At 37.7% G+C, this 14,777-nt stretch overlaps 1 protein-coding gene across 12 annotated transcripts in view; it reads right to left on the reverse strand.

Moving 5' to 3' along the window:
* Positions 1-14,777, reverse strand: part of MLIP (muscular LMNA interacting protein) — a 295,087-nt gene that overhangs the window by 23,426 nt on the left and 256,884 nt on the right. For 10 of the 12 annotated variants that reach the window (XM_027524178.1, XM_027524174.1, XM_027524168.1 and 7 more), the window contains one exon: positions 10,830-11,036. The exons of the other annotated variants lie outside the window; for them this stretch is intronic. In XM_027524178.1, the coding sequence (XP_027379979.1) occupies positions 10,830-11,036 (207 nt within the window). The remainder of the gene's footprint in view (positions 1-10,829; positions 11,037-14,777) is intronic. 12 annotated transcript variants of the gene reach the window in all.

Below are 14,777 nucleotides of genomic sequence, written 5' to 3' on the forward strand. Positions count from 1 at the left end.
AGAAGGTTGGAGCCTGGGATAAAATATGAAGAGTGTACGTGGTTCATGATGAACCCAGCCTCCAGCAATCACTCACGCCAACCCACGGGTGTGTCACACAGCCATCTTTAGTCCTCAGTTTCCTCATCCAGAAACTGAAGGAAGTCAGGAGGTCTCGGTGGTTACTTAGTTCCTGTCCTGACATCTACATCCCGCCATATAACTAAAAGAAAGCCTGTGGTTCCAGAGCAGAGGCATCCAAGAACATGGTAATGCGGCTTCTCTGACAGATTAGTGTGTGTGGGGGGGCGGGGTGGAAATTCCTTAAGAAAAACTAGTCAAGTACCAGCTATTAAGCTAATTCTGTGGAATCCTGTACACATCATTTATACTTTCTGAGCCTTGGTTTTTCATATGTAAAATAAAGGGGATAAAATCTACTTTACGATTGTTTTCAATTTTAAATAAAATACTGTCTATAAGGGAAGCAGCCTATAGTCTATGTTTTGTAAATATCAGTTCCTTTCACAGAGAATCTTGGAGACGCCTCATCTCACAATTTCAGATGAGCCCCCGCATAGGAGGCAGAGCTGTCTGGCAGTATTACCTCTTGCTAACTTCAAACCATATTTCTGAATTCCAGCGGTTTCCTCAACACTCTGGGCTGCTTTCATTTTCTCGAATTTTCCTTATTTCTTTTCTTTCCCACCTGGAAACCATCCCACACTGTTCCCTCTGCTTGGATGTCCAGATTGGACCCAATTTTCTTTATGAAGCTTAGATGAAAAATCATTCCTCACTAAATATTCCCCGATTCATCAGACGGGATCAGGACCACTGTTCTATGCACTTGTAACTACTTGTCATCTGTGTGGCAGCTGTCACAATGATCATTTATAATGATTTTTTTTTTGCTTATTTGTTTAATTTTTGTGTTTCACCAAATAGAAAAGAGGTTCCTGACAAAGGCCCTTGCTTCCCAATGCATGAGCAGCAGAGACACAGTGCTTTACAAATAAGAGCTACTCAATATATCTTTATGAAATGAATACAGCACACTTTGTCAACTGCCAGACTCGAGGGTTCTCAGACTTTGTGTTATAATAAAAAAAAGTTTCAAGGTCTATGCTCTTTTTTATTCTTGGGGAATTAGGCTAGAAGTTGGACAAGGATTTTGTAACCTTGAACCCAATCACATAACTTAGGGTTCATTTTCTGCTTCTAAAGCTATGCCCAATTGTAAACTACTTATCTCAAAGGAATGCTGCTTTATTCTTGAAATGTATTCATAAAAGATTTTTTACATCTTTAGATCTAAATATTTAGAGCTTACATTAGAAAAGCAAGTTTTTATTTCAAAGCCCCCTCAGTCTTTGAATCAGTTGGTAAAAGATAGAATTACTTTAATTTTTCCCTTCTCCAGCTGAGCCATAATCTGCTTTAATTTCTGTTGATTGATTTCTGTTAAAAGATCAAAAAAACTTCAGGAAAAAAAATCTCATTTCAGTGGAGCTACTAAAATAGTTAATGCATGTTGGAAATATGCCTTTAATATTAATATTTTAAATTATTGAATTTCTATAGATTCCCAGGGTCAGTTCTCTGAGTAGCTATGCAATGATTATGCCAGTTAAGATATTCTCAATCCCATGGTAAAAATATAAATTTTACTAATGAATTAAATTCAAAAATTAAGATATAGGAGATGAAACTGGGGAAAAAGAAACAAATGAGAAAAGTCAACATTTATAGGGTGAAATATCCAAGAGGAAAGAAGGGATAGTCGTATCTGGGAAGAAGGCTAAAGCCTGTGCCCCTGACTCATCCTGTATGTAAAAGTTTCTTTCCTTCCTTCATCTTCCTACCTCATTCACACTCTTGTGCCAATCCCCCAATAATCCATAATACGAGAACAAAAGTCAACTGAATCTAATGGCACCAAAGAGTTGACAATTACAATTGGTGTTTTTTTCCCCCTCCTATTTCTAATACTGTACACTTCTTATTCATAATCCATCTTCTAGGTAAATTCTTCACTATTCTATTAATAATAGACATCTCACCCTTGGCTTATTGTAAGTGGAGTGATCCTTTATATAAAGAAGACAAATAATGGATGGAATTGAGCTGAAAACACCTCATTTTTGCTCACTGAAGTCTCACTTTTTCATCACAGACAAGTTATATTTCCTTTTTATTCTTAATCTACAATATCAGCAGCTGCTTGGAAAACAGCCTAATAGAGATGGATCAGTAAATATTCTTTTGACATATCATAAGGATAAAATACATTTCAAGTAAAATGCTTCATCTTTCTTAGCAAAAATGTAATTCTAATATAAAGCATTGCTATATTTTAAAATCTCTTTTTATGAAAAAGGCACTTTTATTTTTTAAAAGAATTAAATTATAAAAAACTGCATGTTGGCAGTTGTGTTATTTTTTTTTTCAAAGAGAAATGACTTTTAATAATTGAAGTAGCGCACTGGGAAAAAATATTTGTACCTTGGATTCAATAAGTCCAAGAATACTGGATATATAAACACTCAACCCAACTGTAAATGTTACAAGCTCATGGGGACAATTTTGACTAAGAACTCAACCTTATATTTTACAACCTACTCTAATTAGAAGAAAAATTCTGTGACTTATGTTAGTATATACACTATTTAACAGTTGTGTTTCCTTTAACTTACTAGAGGTTATGAGAAAAAATCAATTATAATCAAACACTTGCAAAAATGTCAGTATAAACAGGTTTTCTTTCTAAAGTTATTTTTCATATTGAAGTTCATTTTCTTGTTGAATCATTACAGAATTTAAAAAGCAAAAGAGGAAAATGTTGCTATCATAGAAGAAGCATAAAATTTTCAGTGGAGCAGAAACTTTAAGATCACTCAATTCAGTGGAAGTTCTGAGTCTAGAAGTTTCAACTGAGTCCCATTAATCTACATTTTTCTAAGATCTTTAGGTAATTCCAATACAATCAGCCGAGGTGATCTCTGAGAGCAAAAGTTTTGGAACCAATCCCAATACCATATTACAGCTAAGAAAAAAAGAAACCCACAGGAAAAGAGCGAAGCATGTGGCACAATAGCATCTATATAAATTTAATTATAAATACACAAAATAATAATGCAATTTTGAAAGAAAATATACTAGCAACAATAGTGTAGCTGCCAAGGGGAAGAAGGAAAGCAAAGTGAAAAATTAAAATGAGCCAGAATACGTATGTGAATAAATTGGAAGGGTAAAAGTACTGAATAGATTGTAATAAAAGGAAAAAGTCAATTTTAGATGAGAGTAATGTCCTACTAGCTACACTGATGGATTGTTTCTTTACTCCAGCACCAGAATTCTATAAATAGGCAGCATGCTGAAAACATATAAAACTGTGTACTTAAGGTGAAATGTGAAAGCTGCATGTATCGGTTGATCATGGTAACAATTCTAAGCTAGAGATTCTATTTTTATTGCTATTTTATAGGTAAGAAACTAAAGCACACGTTTGAATTACTTTTCCAAATATAAGCATAAAGCAATTCATTTATTCAACAAAATTGTCAGCAACCGATGTCTTCATTACAGAGTCTGAAGACAACCTTAAGCTGGTTTTCACTGTAAGTACACCCACTGATCTGGAGCAGGCAATGGCACCCCACTCCAGTGTTCTTGCCTGGAGAATCCCAGGAACGGGGGAGCCTGGTAGGCTGCAGTCCATGGGGTCGCACAGAGTCGGACACGACTGAAGTGACTTAGCAGCAGCAGGAGCATACCCACTGATCAAGTCAAGGCACTTCTGCTAATGAGAAGGCTCAGTAAAAATAACTAAAATCACATCATTTAAAAAATATTATTGACTAAAATGGTTTGTTACATTAATATACCTGTAAAATATTGACTTTCTAAAAACTTTTTAAAATGAAATATTTTTTTAAAATGGAAAACACATCAGTATGCTTTAAAAATAAAAAAGATGAAGGTTTATCCCACAGAGAGGTTAATGCTTTCTTGTCTCTGTGGGAAATCTTTGTCTAGCCATGGTGTCAGCAGCCCAGGGGTCTGAAGCAGGAGTGAGAGCGGGAGTGGTCATGACCTTGGGGAGACAGGAGTGAGCAGTGAGGTCTTAAAAGTTCCCTGCCCCAGAGCTAAACCTGGGAAGCCTGGGTGAAAACCAGGAATCCTAACCAGTAGTCCACCAGGGAATAGTGGCTGGAATAAAGCCACTCTGGCTCTTGTCCCTCTTGAAAACAAGACTTTTCAAGGATACAGAGCTGTAAAAACAGGCACAAAGCTGATGATGAGAGGCACAGCTCAGTCATGTCTGCATGGGAGGACATGCAGAGAAGCAGTTTATTTATTTAAGACAGAGGCGAGGCAGAAACACACACCCAGAGAAGAGTGCGGGCGTCCTCCTGAATGAGAGGGGGAAGAAGATACTTACATCATCATTTATCTTTACCATTATCATACATCACTTATATCAGGCAGCTCCTCCTGGCCCTTGTTTTCCCTAGCCAATCATCCTGCTTCGTTTCCTACATCTGACCTGGTCCAGGGCCCTCTCAGACAAGCAAGTGCATCCTTTAGCCAAGATGGATTCCACGGCAGGGGTCGCTGGGAGATTCACAGTGCCTATTATGGAAGAGCAGTCCCTCTTTTTTTTGATCCCCAAGGAACTTTTCCGCATATGTGCAGTCAGGGAAGTCTCCTTGACCCTAAGAATGACAGATGTGGTCATCTTATCTCTTTACTCCAGCAGAGCTCAGCTCCTGCCATGAACTTTTTCCTTGAAGGATCCAGGGAAAACAAATCTCCAGTGTACTCAGTTTGACAAATTCTAGCTGCTCAGCCATGGAGCCAATCTACCTCCCACCTCAGTCATGGCTGGGAAGAATGTTCTAGACAGGAAGAAAAGAGGTAGATGATGAATAACTCTCTCCTGCTCCGAAGGGAAAGCTATAGTGGAAGAAAGGATATGCTAGAGATAAACACTGGAATATTCAAATTGAAAGTGCTGGAACCAGCCCTTGCATAGAAAATACAAAACAGAATTTAACAGCAGAGGAACCTATGGGAGGGCATGTATGTAAACAAATCAGCTATACTTAGTCCTCCACGGACAAAACCAGACCAGAAATAACATGGAAAGTGGTCACAAACAAGGCTCAAAAATTTTTACAAAACTGAAGGTGAAATAAAATGGCTGGACAGTCATACACACAGCCCCCTAAATAATCTAATTTTTTAAAATGACAGAATGCCTGTGAATTTTCTCCTGGGGCTTCAAAGCTGTCTCTGTGTCTATAAAAATCTTATTCTTCCTTGTAAAATCTCTCCAACTTTCCCTGTAAATAGAGCCTTCCAGAGTAGGAAATCCCAGCCTTCCTCCTGCCAGCAGATGAGAAAAGCCATCTGGTGGTGACGGCTTAGTTCTGTCTCTTCCCAGCTCTAATCATCTCTGGCATGTGTTTGCTTGTTGCTGGTGTAGACTGGCAGAGCAGAGACTCTAGAGAAACAAAGATGAGAAAGAACATCCTGTCAACACAGCCTATGGTTGTGCTAAATGAAAGGTCAAAAACGTAGTTGGGATAAGAAAAGAGGAAAAAGCGCACAAGGCCGAGAACTTCAGCTGGAATATGAAAGTGGGCCACAAGAGTTGGAATCCTGGGTTGACTTAAAACGCTTGTGAGAGTGGAAGAGAGAATAAATGAGGCAGAGGCTGGAAAATAGATGTTTGGGAGAGCAATAAGCTTTCCATAGATGCACGTTAGAGGTAGGTAGATTTTCTCACCTGAGGGTCAAGAAGGTAGCTGAGACCCCAGGGCAGTGCGTCAGTGGGGCCAGAGAAGAGGAGTCTTTCTAAATGAACTGAATTCTCACAAATAGAGGGTGGACAGCATTAGACCTAAACATAAAAGATGTGCTGTGAGTGGGTCGTTTTTAGCTTTGCAGATAAACATGTTTAAATGCATTGCAAGATGGAGGGGAAAATGGCCAAATGAGTCCAGATGAGAGACAATTTTAAAACTGACTAGCAGGTCACAACAGAATTTTAGAGAGTAGGCAAATTCACAAATACGGACTCTTGCAGAGTTCCTATGGCAAAGGAGGCACGAACAAAAGAGGAGAGGAGAATACGTGGGGGCTCTAAGCTGATGGTTCTGAGATGAGCAGGTTCCACGTCTACCTGCTCCTAGCATGTAACTAACAATGTTTTCCAATGCATGCTATAGAGGTTCAGGAGTACTGACCTAGAGCCAAGGAGGTCATGCTGTGCAGGTGAAGAAAGAAGGATGCAGTAACGCATTATAGGATTGATGGTCATGGACCGACAGGACTGCGGACACCCTGTGGATTCCAGCATCCACGTTCAGGTGCGGAGGATCAGAGGTCTCCTGCCTCTACATACCATTCCATTCAAGGCCCTCCATAAGCTCACTGGAAACCGGAGGTAGCCCTCAAAAATGGTAGATCCTTAATTGAGGTAAATTGTACTGAATGTACCCATAAACCTTTAAATTGACTCAGATTTAGCTTCTGCTTAAAATAGAAATGGGGCTTCCCTAGTGGCTCAGATGGTAAAGCGTCTGTCTGCAATGCAGGAGACCCGGGTTCGATCCCTGGGTTGGGAAGATCCCCTGGAGAAGGAAATGGCAGCCCACTCCAGTATTCTTGCCTAGAAAATCCCATGGACCGCGGAGCCTGGTAGATTACCGTCCATGGGGTTGCAAAGAGTCGGACACGACTGAGCGACTTCACTTTTACTTTCACTAAAATAGAAATAATCTGAAATTTGTATTCAAACATCTTGTGCTCCTAGTGAATAAGTTGGGTCATTTTAGTATTTGTTCATCATTAGCACATATTTGTTGCTCTACCTATAATGTGAAAAATATCATATTAAGCATGTCATGTCCTAGGTGGACACTAAAATAATCACAACAAATAAATACATGATAACCTTTAATATGCACGAGATACCTTGGCACAGGCAAAGGTTATAAAAACTGAAAGAAAAATACCACTTTGAGTGCTGATACAGGGGGAAACTTCACAGGGAGGAGGGATCATTTGATTAGGTCATGAAATTTGAAAATGATTTGCATAAGTAAGATGAAAAGCAGGAAGGTATTTTTATATGGGGAGAATGAGTGAGCAAGTTGAATAGCAAGAAATTCCCAAGGCACACCTGGAGGAAAATAGCAGATTAGCTTAAGCAAAGTGGAATACTAATAAAGAGTAGTAAGAGATAAAACATGACAGATATAAGAAGAATCCATGCAACTTGGTGAGTGACTAGCTATGATGACAAAGCAGAAGAAGCATAATAGGTAAATCAAGTTTCAAGTCTGGGGGCTGAGCATCGTGGTGTTAATGACAGAAGTAGGGAAGCCAGAACAGAACTGGTTTGAGGTGACATGAGATGATGAGCTTGAGGTGACAACATGACATCCTAGGGGAAATCAGAAGTAAGCAGCTGAAGGTATAATTCTGGATCTCAAAGGAAAAACAGAATTGGAAATGTGGATTTGAGGATCATCAGTACAGCTAAGATCATCCCAGAAGCCTGTGAGTGGGTGCGTGTCAAGTGAGGCAATTAGAGACAAGACACAGAGGAAGAAGAAGTGTCCACCAAGAAAATAAAGAAGGGACAGTGAGGGAGTTGAAATTTCCATATTACCCCAACAGCAGAGTGAGGTCGGAGATCCAAGAGTGAATAATCAAGTGTCAACTGCGACAAGGGATAAAAGAGAAGACTTAGTTAAATTCAGCTGAGTTTGTTGACAAGCAGTTTACCCTTAAGAGAGAAATCGCAGTAGAATGATAAAATGTTTTCAAGAATGAATTAAAGAGTGAGTTTAAAGAGGGGGATGAAAATAATGGCTACTGACCCCTTTGAGGGAAAGAAAGTCTTGAAATTACTAGGTTTGCAACATTGTGAAAGAAAAGGATGGAAAAGTATTCATTTTAGTTTGTGTTTTGAAGTTTCTGCACTCAAAGAAGAGTCCATTGGAAAAAGAACAAATGGAAATGTAAGAAAGTAATGGGACTGACAATTCAGGAAGAGCTGAGTCATTGGAAAAGACCCTGATGCTGGGAAAGACTGAAGGCAAAAGAAGAAGAGGGCAGCAGAGGATGAGATGGTGGGATAGGTCACTGACTCAATGGACATGAATCTGAGCAAACTCTAGGAGATGGGGAAGGACAGGGAAGCCTGGCGTGCTGCAGTCCGCAGATCACAGAGAGTCAGACGTGACTTAGCAACTGAACAACAGTTAGTAACAAGATCTAACTCGTACATGATCCTCATGTCCCACGCACTATTCTAAATACTTTACACGTACTAGCCCATCTTATCATAGTCTAATAAGGTAGGTACTCTTATTATCCTCACTTTATAGATAAATGGAGACATTTGGAGGCTATATAATGTACCCAATATCACCACCTGGAAAGAATGGTGTCAAGAAATGAACTCGGATGGACTGATTGAAAACATTGCACACTTATCCACTGGGCTATGTTAGTTACAAGGGTTAAAGAAGGAAGTAAGAGTAATGACTCCCTTCATGAGGTGGAGGAAAGAGAGGACATACTGGTATAACCAAGATATAAGGGAAAGTGCCTGATCATCATCATATGTGATAGGATGTCATATAAGGTTCATCATATGAACTTATGAAAGCAGGAGAAGAGATCAGGGATTAGTGTAAAGATTTAGGGCAAGAGAGGAGCATGCACTACAGATGCAACAGAAGAATAAAACCTGTCAAACATTTTTCTGTAGCTACGGTTGATAAAGAAGCCCCAAAGATAGCTATATAAGGTCAAGTTCAGTGTGGATCTCTGGGGCAGGGGTGGGAAGGTTTGAGTTTGGAGATAAACCTAGCAGGTAAGGCTGAAAGTGAAGCCTGGGAAGGATATTAGGATATTGAAGAGAAGTTAATTTAAATGACTATGTTTTACAATTCCAGGCAAGTTATTTCATTTAGTACACTGTTGGCCATTACAATACAAGTTTAGTAAACACAAAGGTCAAATTGAATAATCCATACATTTTAATAAGAGCAATTAAAATATCAGACTAAGCAATTGAATATTCCATCAAGAAATGCTAACATTACTATATCAGATGTGAATGTTTCTTTATTCAATATCAATAAATCTCAGACATTGAAAGACAAAATCTATTGTGAAGTTTTTATAAAATGAAAATAGTTGTCTAGCCTCAAATGGCTGTGATATATTTTTCTTCACAGGCAGACCAGGAAAAGGCTAAAACATGGATGAAATACTGACTTTATCTTTGCTGAATGTCTCCAGGAAACACTACCAAAATGTCAAAGGAAGAACTATTTGGAGCAATTGATATTTATAAAATACAATTATAATCATATGATGCTCATCGATGACATTATAAGAAAATGGTATGTTATCAAAATATTAACTCTAATAGCTAAATGAATTTCATAGATGTTGGCTAGTATTAAAATAGGGAAAATTTAAAGCAATATAAAATCATTTAAAAATACTATACTCTCCATGAAATACTTTTTCTAGACCAAGAGTTTAGAAGCAACCAAAGGTCATACAGATGCCATCCTGAACTTAGCCTAAAGACACTTTGCGGAAAATGATTACTTTTTAAAAATTTGCTACTTTTTCCATAAATTCTTAAAGTTTATATGTTATATTTTCATTTTTTGTTTAGTTCAAGAAATTTTCTTTCTCTTTCTCTTGTTTTTTTAGCTGCATGGCATGCGGGATCTTAGTTCCCCAAGTAGGGATTGAACCTGCTCTCTCTGCAAAGGAAGCTCAGATCCTCAACCACAGGACTTCCAGGGGAGTCCCAGAAATGAATACTTTAAAAATTTAATTCAGGGTTGACCACTCAATCATGATAAATGCTATTAAATATACAAAGCAAAATTTTCCTCATAATTGTGCTCACTTTTTGGATGATTTTTTGGTGTTTAGATTGGATTGATGAACAGTTGCTTTTTTAATGCTTTAGGATTCAAGGAATATTAGTCAACTGCATACACTCTGGAATATATGGTCTTGATTGATTTCCAAGTATAGAGGTATATTTCATTAAATATAGAGATTTTGCAAAAACAAATACTTTAAAACAAGATTTTGAATTTAAAAATGATTTAACTGGTGATTGATTTTGACTAGTCAATTCTTTTAGAAAAGTTTCAAAATCTGAGAGCCTATGCTAGCCAGGACGTCCTTATGGTGATGCTCAGAAGAGCAAAGGATGCTTATACATAAGCCTCTTGTGCTACTGACCGCTTGCTTCTAATAGAATATTCATGATTACATTCCAAAGCCAACTATAAAATTTTTGCTTTGTTAAAAATATATTTTAGGTACCGAACGCCTCATTATTTGTTACATGTCTCACCACCATACATAATAAGGCAAATAATTCATTTTAAAATAAAATATCAATATTCTGTTACAGATATCCATAGAAATTCTAAGTATTCCATTGCACACTGACTACAATTATAAATGCTTCCTCATCAAGGCACTGTCATTTTGAGACGTTTTTAAGAACTTTGAACTGAGACTAGAAGATAAATGAATAATGGCCTCTTGTCAGGCTTTGAAGCATGTCTTGGGATTTCCACTTTGGGATCACAGCATGAAACAATAAGCAATGCAAATCAGGAAATGACTCTGAAAGGAAACAAATATTTCATACTTTCCCAAGGTTAATTATTATCTTTTTGTAAGGACATGTGCCTTCCCACAAATATTTAATATTCTCAATATACTTCAATATTTGTAACATATGTTTTCTCCACATTTAAAAGTTAAGCATGGGGCATTCTCACCTTATTATATGCGTTGTGACTAAACAAGGTGTGAGAATTCTCCTGTTCATCACTCAAGGAGAAGGAGGACAAGTGGCTGAAGGGTCCGGGGGTAAGACCGTCAGCATGCGGGCGGGTCTGTGGCCGCAGGAGGGACTTAGCAGGAGGATGGAGTCTAGTCTGATATAAAGGATGGAGAGAAACAGGCTTGGGAGGGGCAGGCACATCCTGGGAAGAAGAAAGGCATAAAGAGGATGTTAGTGGGCAAAAGTCATGCTTACTGGAGACTGAGTCTAAGTACTATTGATGCTGGGCTTCCCTGGTGGCTCAGATGGTAAAGAATCGGCCTGAAATGCAGGAGACCTGGATTCGATCCCTGGGTTGGGAAAATCAACTGGAGAAGGGAATGGCTACCTATTCCAGTATTTTTGCCTGGGAAATCCCTTGGACAGAGGAGCCTGGCCAGCTACAGTCCATGGGGTCACAAAGAGTCAGACAAGACCGAGTGGCTAACACATACACACTATGGACGCTGCATCAGAATATTTTACTAGCAGGAAGTAAATCTCTCCTTACACTTGGGATCCTCACAAGACTCCTGCTTTTACAGTGCACTGTCTGTCTCTTCCAGTAATTTCTGTAGATTGCCCACCTCCAGCCTCTCCTGCAGAACTGAACTAGTATCTGCAGTGACTCCTGATGGGACCACATTTGTTTAAGGACAGAACTCATCCCAAAGGCGGGAAGATGGGACTAAAGTCTCTAATGAAGAGGTAAGAGTGGAATTTAACTTAAAAGTACTTGTGATTTGGTCTGGAAGGAACTGGGGGAAGAAAGTGGGAGGGCATCATAGAGAATATCAACTCATGATTTAAGCCATAGGGCCATGAGTTTCTGGGTTGGGCTGAGTATGAGGAAGAAATCAGAGAGAGGTGAGTCTAGAAAGAATGAACGAAGATGTTCATTCCAGGAAGTGTGTTATTTAGGGAAGAAACTGGAGAGCAAACAGACGAGCTCAACTGTAGAGGAGAGAGGCAATGAGGTTTTAACCAAAGAGGGTCTTTCCACCCCTGGAAAGGGATGCCTGTGGAAGTCGTGAAGGAAATAAGAACTAGTAGATGAGACCTTCAATTATGTGAAAGGAGCAAAAAAAAAACCACCCTGGGGGGAAGTCTCGAGTTTACAAAGAAAACTCAAAAGAAGGGCCTGTATACATAGTTATCATAAAAGAAAAGGGTTATATATTTTGCAGATCTTTTTTAAGCACCTCTTATATTCCTGAAATTTTTACTGTAAGATGATAAATTGACAGTGATTATCCTACAATAAAATTCCTTAGGGCATAAACCTTATAAAATGAAATCTGTTTTATTCACTTTTGTAACCTCAGCATCAAGCATAATGCCTTAATGGAGCAGATGTTCAATGCAATAATGACTAAGTTTTCCAAAGAATATGATATATTCAAAGAGGTCAAGAATGCATTCAATTATTTCATTATTTTTCTGTTCTATTAGCAATAAATGAATGTATTTGGCTGTGTGAAATGGAAATTTAGGACAAAATAATGCACATTACTCAAAATGACAGTTAAACAGGAAAATTCAACTTTTAAAACTATTCAATTAATATTATTTTCTGTTAGCCAAATTGATTTTGTCAAAATCATGATTGATTAAGTCCTAATTGGTTTTCTAAAATTTATGCTGAATCTGTTGTATCAGAAGATGCCTCCTGCAATGGGGTCACACTTACTTTAAAAAACTTCAAAACATACTTTAAAAATATTTAAGCAAGTTAATCACCCTGATACCAAAACCAGACAAAGACAACACACAAAAATAAAACTACAGGACAATATTACTGATGAACATAGATGTAAAATCCTCAACAAAATTTTGGCAAACAGAATTCAGGAAACATCAAAAAGTTCATACAGCATGATCAAGTTGGGTTTATTCTAGGGATGCAAGAATTCTTCAATATATGCAAATCAATCTATGTGATACACTGCATTAACAAATTGAAAGATAAAAACCATATGATCATCTCAATATATGCAGAAAAAGCCTTTGACAAAATTCAGCACCTGTTTATGATTAAAACTCTTCAAAAAATGAGCATGGAAGGAACCAACCTCAACATAGTATAGGCCATATATGATAAGCCTACAGCAAACATTATTCTCAATGGTGAAAAACTGAAAGTATTCACCCTAATATTAGAACAAGACAAGGGTGTCCACTTTCACCACTATTATTCAACATAGTTCTGGAAGTCCTAGGTACAGCAATCGGAGAAGAAAAAGAAATATAAGGAATCCAGATTGAAAAAGAAGAAGTAAAGCTCTCACTTGTTTGCAGATGACATGATACTGTACACAGAAAACCCTAAAGATAGTATCAGAAAATTACTAGAGCTAATCAGTGAATGTAGCAAGGTTGCAGCATACAAAATCAATATATAGAAATCACTTTCATTTCTATATACTAACAATGAAAAATCAGAAAGAGATATTAGGGAATCAATCCCATTCACCATTGCAACAAAAAGAATTAAATATCTAGGAATAAACTTACCTAAGGAGATAAAAGAACTGTACACAGAAAATTATAAGACAGTAATGAAAGAAATCAAAGACAACATAAACAGATGGAGAGATACTCCATGTTCCTGGGTAGGAAGAATCAATATTGTGAAAATGACTATACTGCCAAATGCAATCTACAGATTCAATGTGATCCTATCAAATTACCAATAGCATTTTTCACAGAAGTAGAACAAAAAAATCTCACAATTCATATGGAAACACAAAAGCCCTGAATAGCCAAAGTAGTCTTGAGAAAGAAGTCTGGAGCTTGAGGAATCAACCTTCCTGACTTCAGATTATACTACAAAGCTACAGTCCATCAAGACAATATGGTACAGACACAAAACCAGAAATATAGACCAGTGGAACAAAATTGAAAGCCTAGAAATAAATCCATGCACCTATGGTACCTTATTTTTGACAAAGGAGGCAAGAATACACAATGGGGCAAAGACAGCCTCTTCAATAAATGGTGCTGGGAAACCTGTACAGCTACACATAGAAGAATGAAATGAGATCACTTCCTAACACCTACACAAAGATAAACTCAAAATGGCTTAAAGACCTAAATGTAAGCCCAGAAACTAGAAAACTCTTAGAGGAAAACATAGGCAGAACACTTGATGACATAAATCAAAGCAAGACCCTCTATGACCCACCTCCTAGAGTAACGGAAATAAAAACAAATGTAAACGAGTGAGACTTGATTAAACTTAAAAGCTTTTGCACAGCAAAGGAAACTTAATATAAGCAAGGTGAAACGACAACCCTCAGAATGGGAGAAAAGAATAGCAAATGAAACAACGGACAAAGGATCAATTTCCAAAATATAAAAGCAGCTCATATAACTCAATATCAGAAAAACAAACAACCCAATCAACAAGTGGGAAAAAGACCTAAACAGACATTTCTCCAGAGAAGACATACAGATGGCTAACAAACACATGAAAAGATGCTCAACATTGCTCATTATGGGAGAAATGCAAATCAAATCTACAATGAGATATCACCTCACACCAGTCAGAAAGGCTTATTAGTTTCTGGTTTTTTACCTCGTGTTTATTTTAAATATCAAGCAAATACAAATCTACATTTCACTTCACATATACAGACTATAAGATACATTTATTAAAAAGAAGCAATCTATACACAGTGTTCTGAATTTTTTTTTTTTTCCATTTGACAACAGTTTGGGGACATTTCAGTACATGAAAGCTATGGATTCCCTATGAGCCACATTACTGAGTTATCTCACTGGTTATAACCATCATTCTGCGCTTCTCTTGGAAGTCCCAGGTATATAACCTAAAATGCCAAATCAACTAGGACTGTCATAAATTTGGCTCTTCTTTGCCAGTTTGTAAATTTTCAGGATTTTC

Source organism: Bos indicus x Bos taurus, chromosome 23 (genome assembly GCF_003369695.1).
Source record: "Bos indicus x Bos taurus breed Angus x Brahman F1 hybrid chromosome 23, Bos_hybrid_MaternalHap_v2.0, whole genome shotgun sequence".
NCBI lineage: Eukaryota > Metazoa > Chordata > Mammalia > Artiodactyla > Bovidae > Bos > Bos indicus x Bos taurus.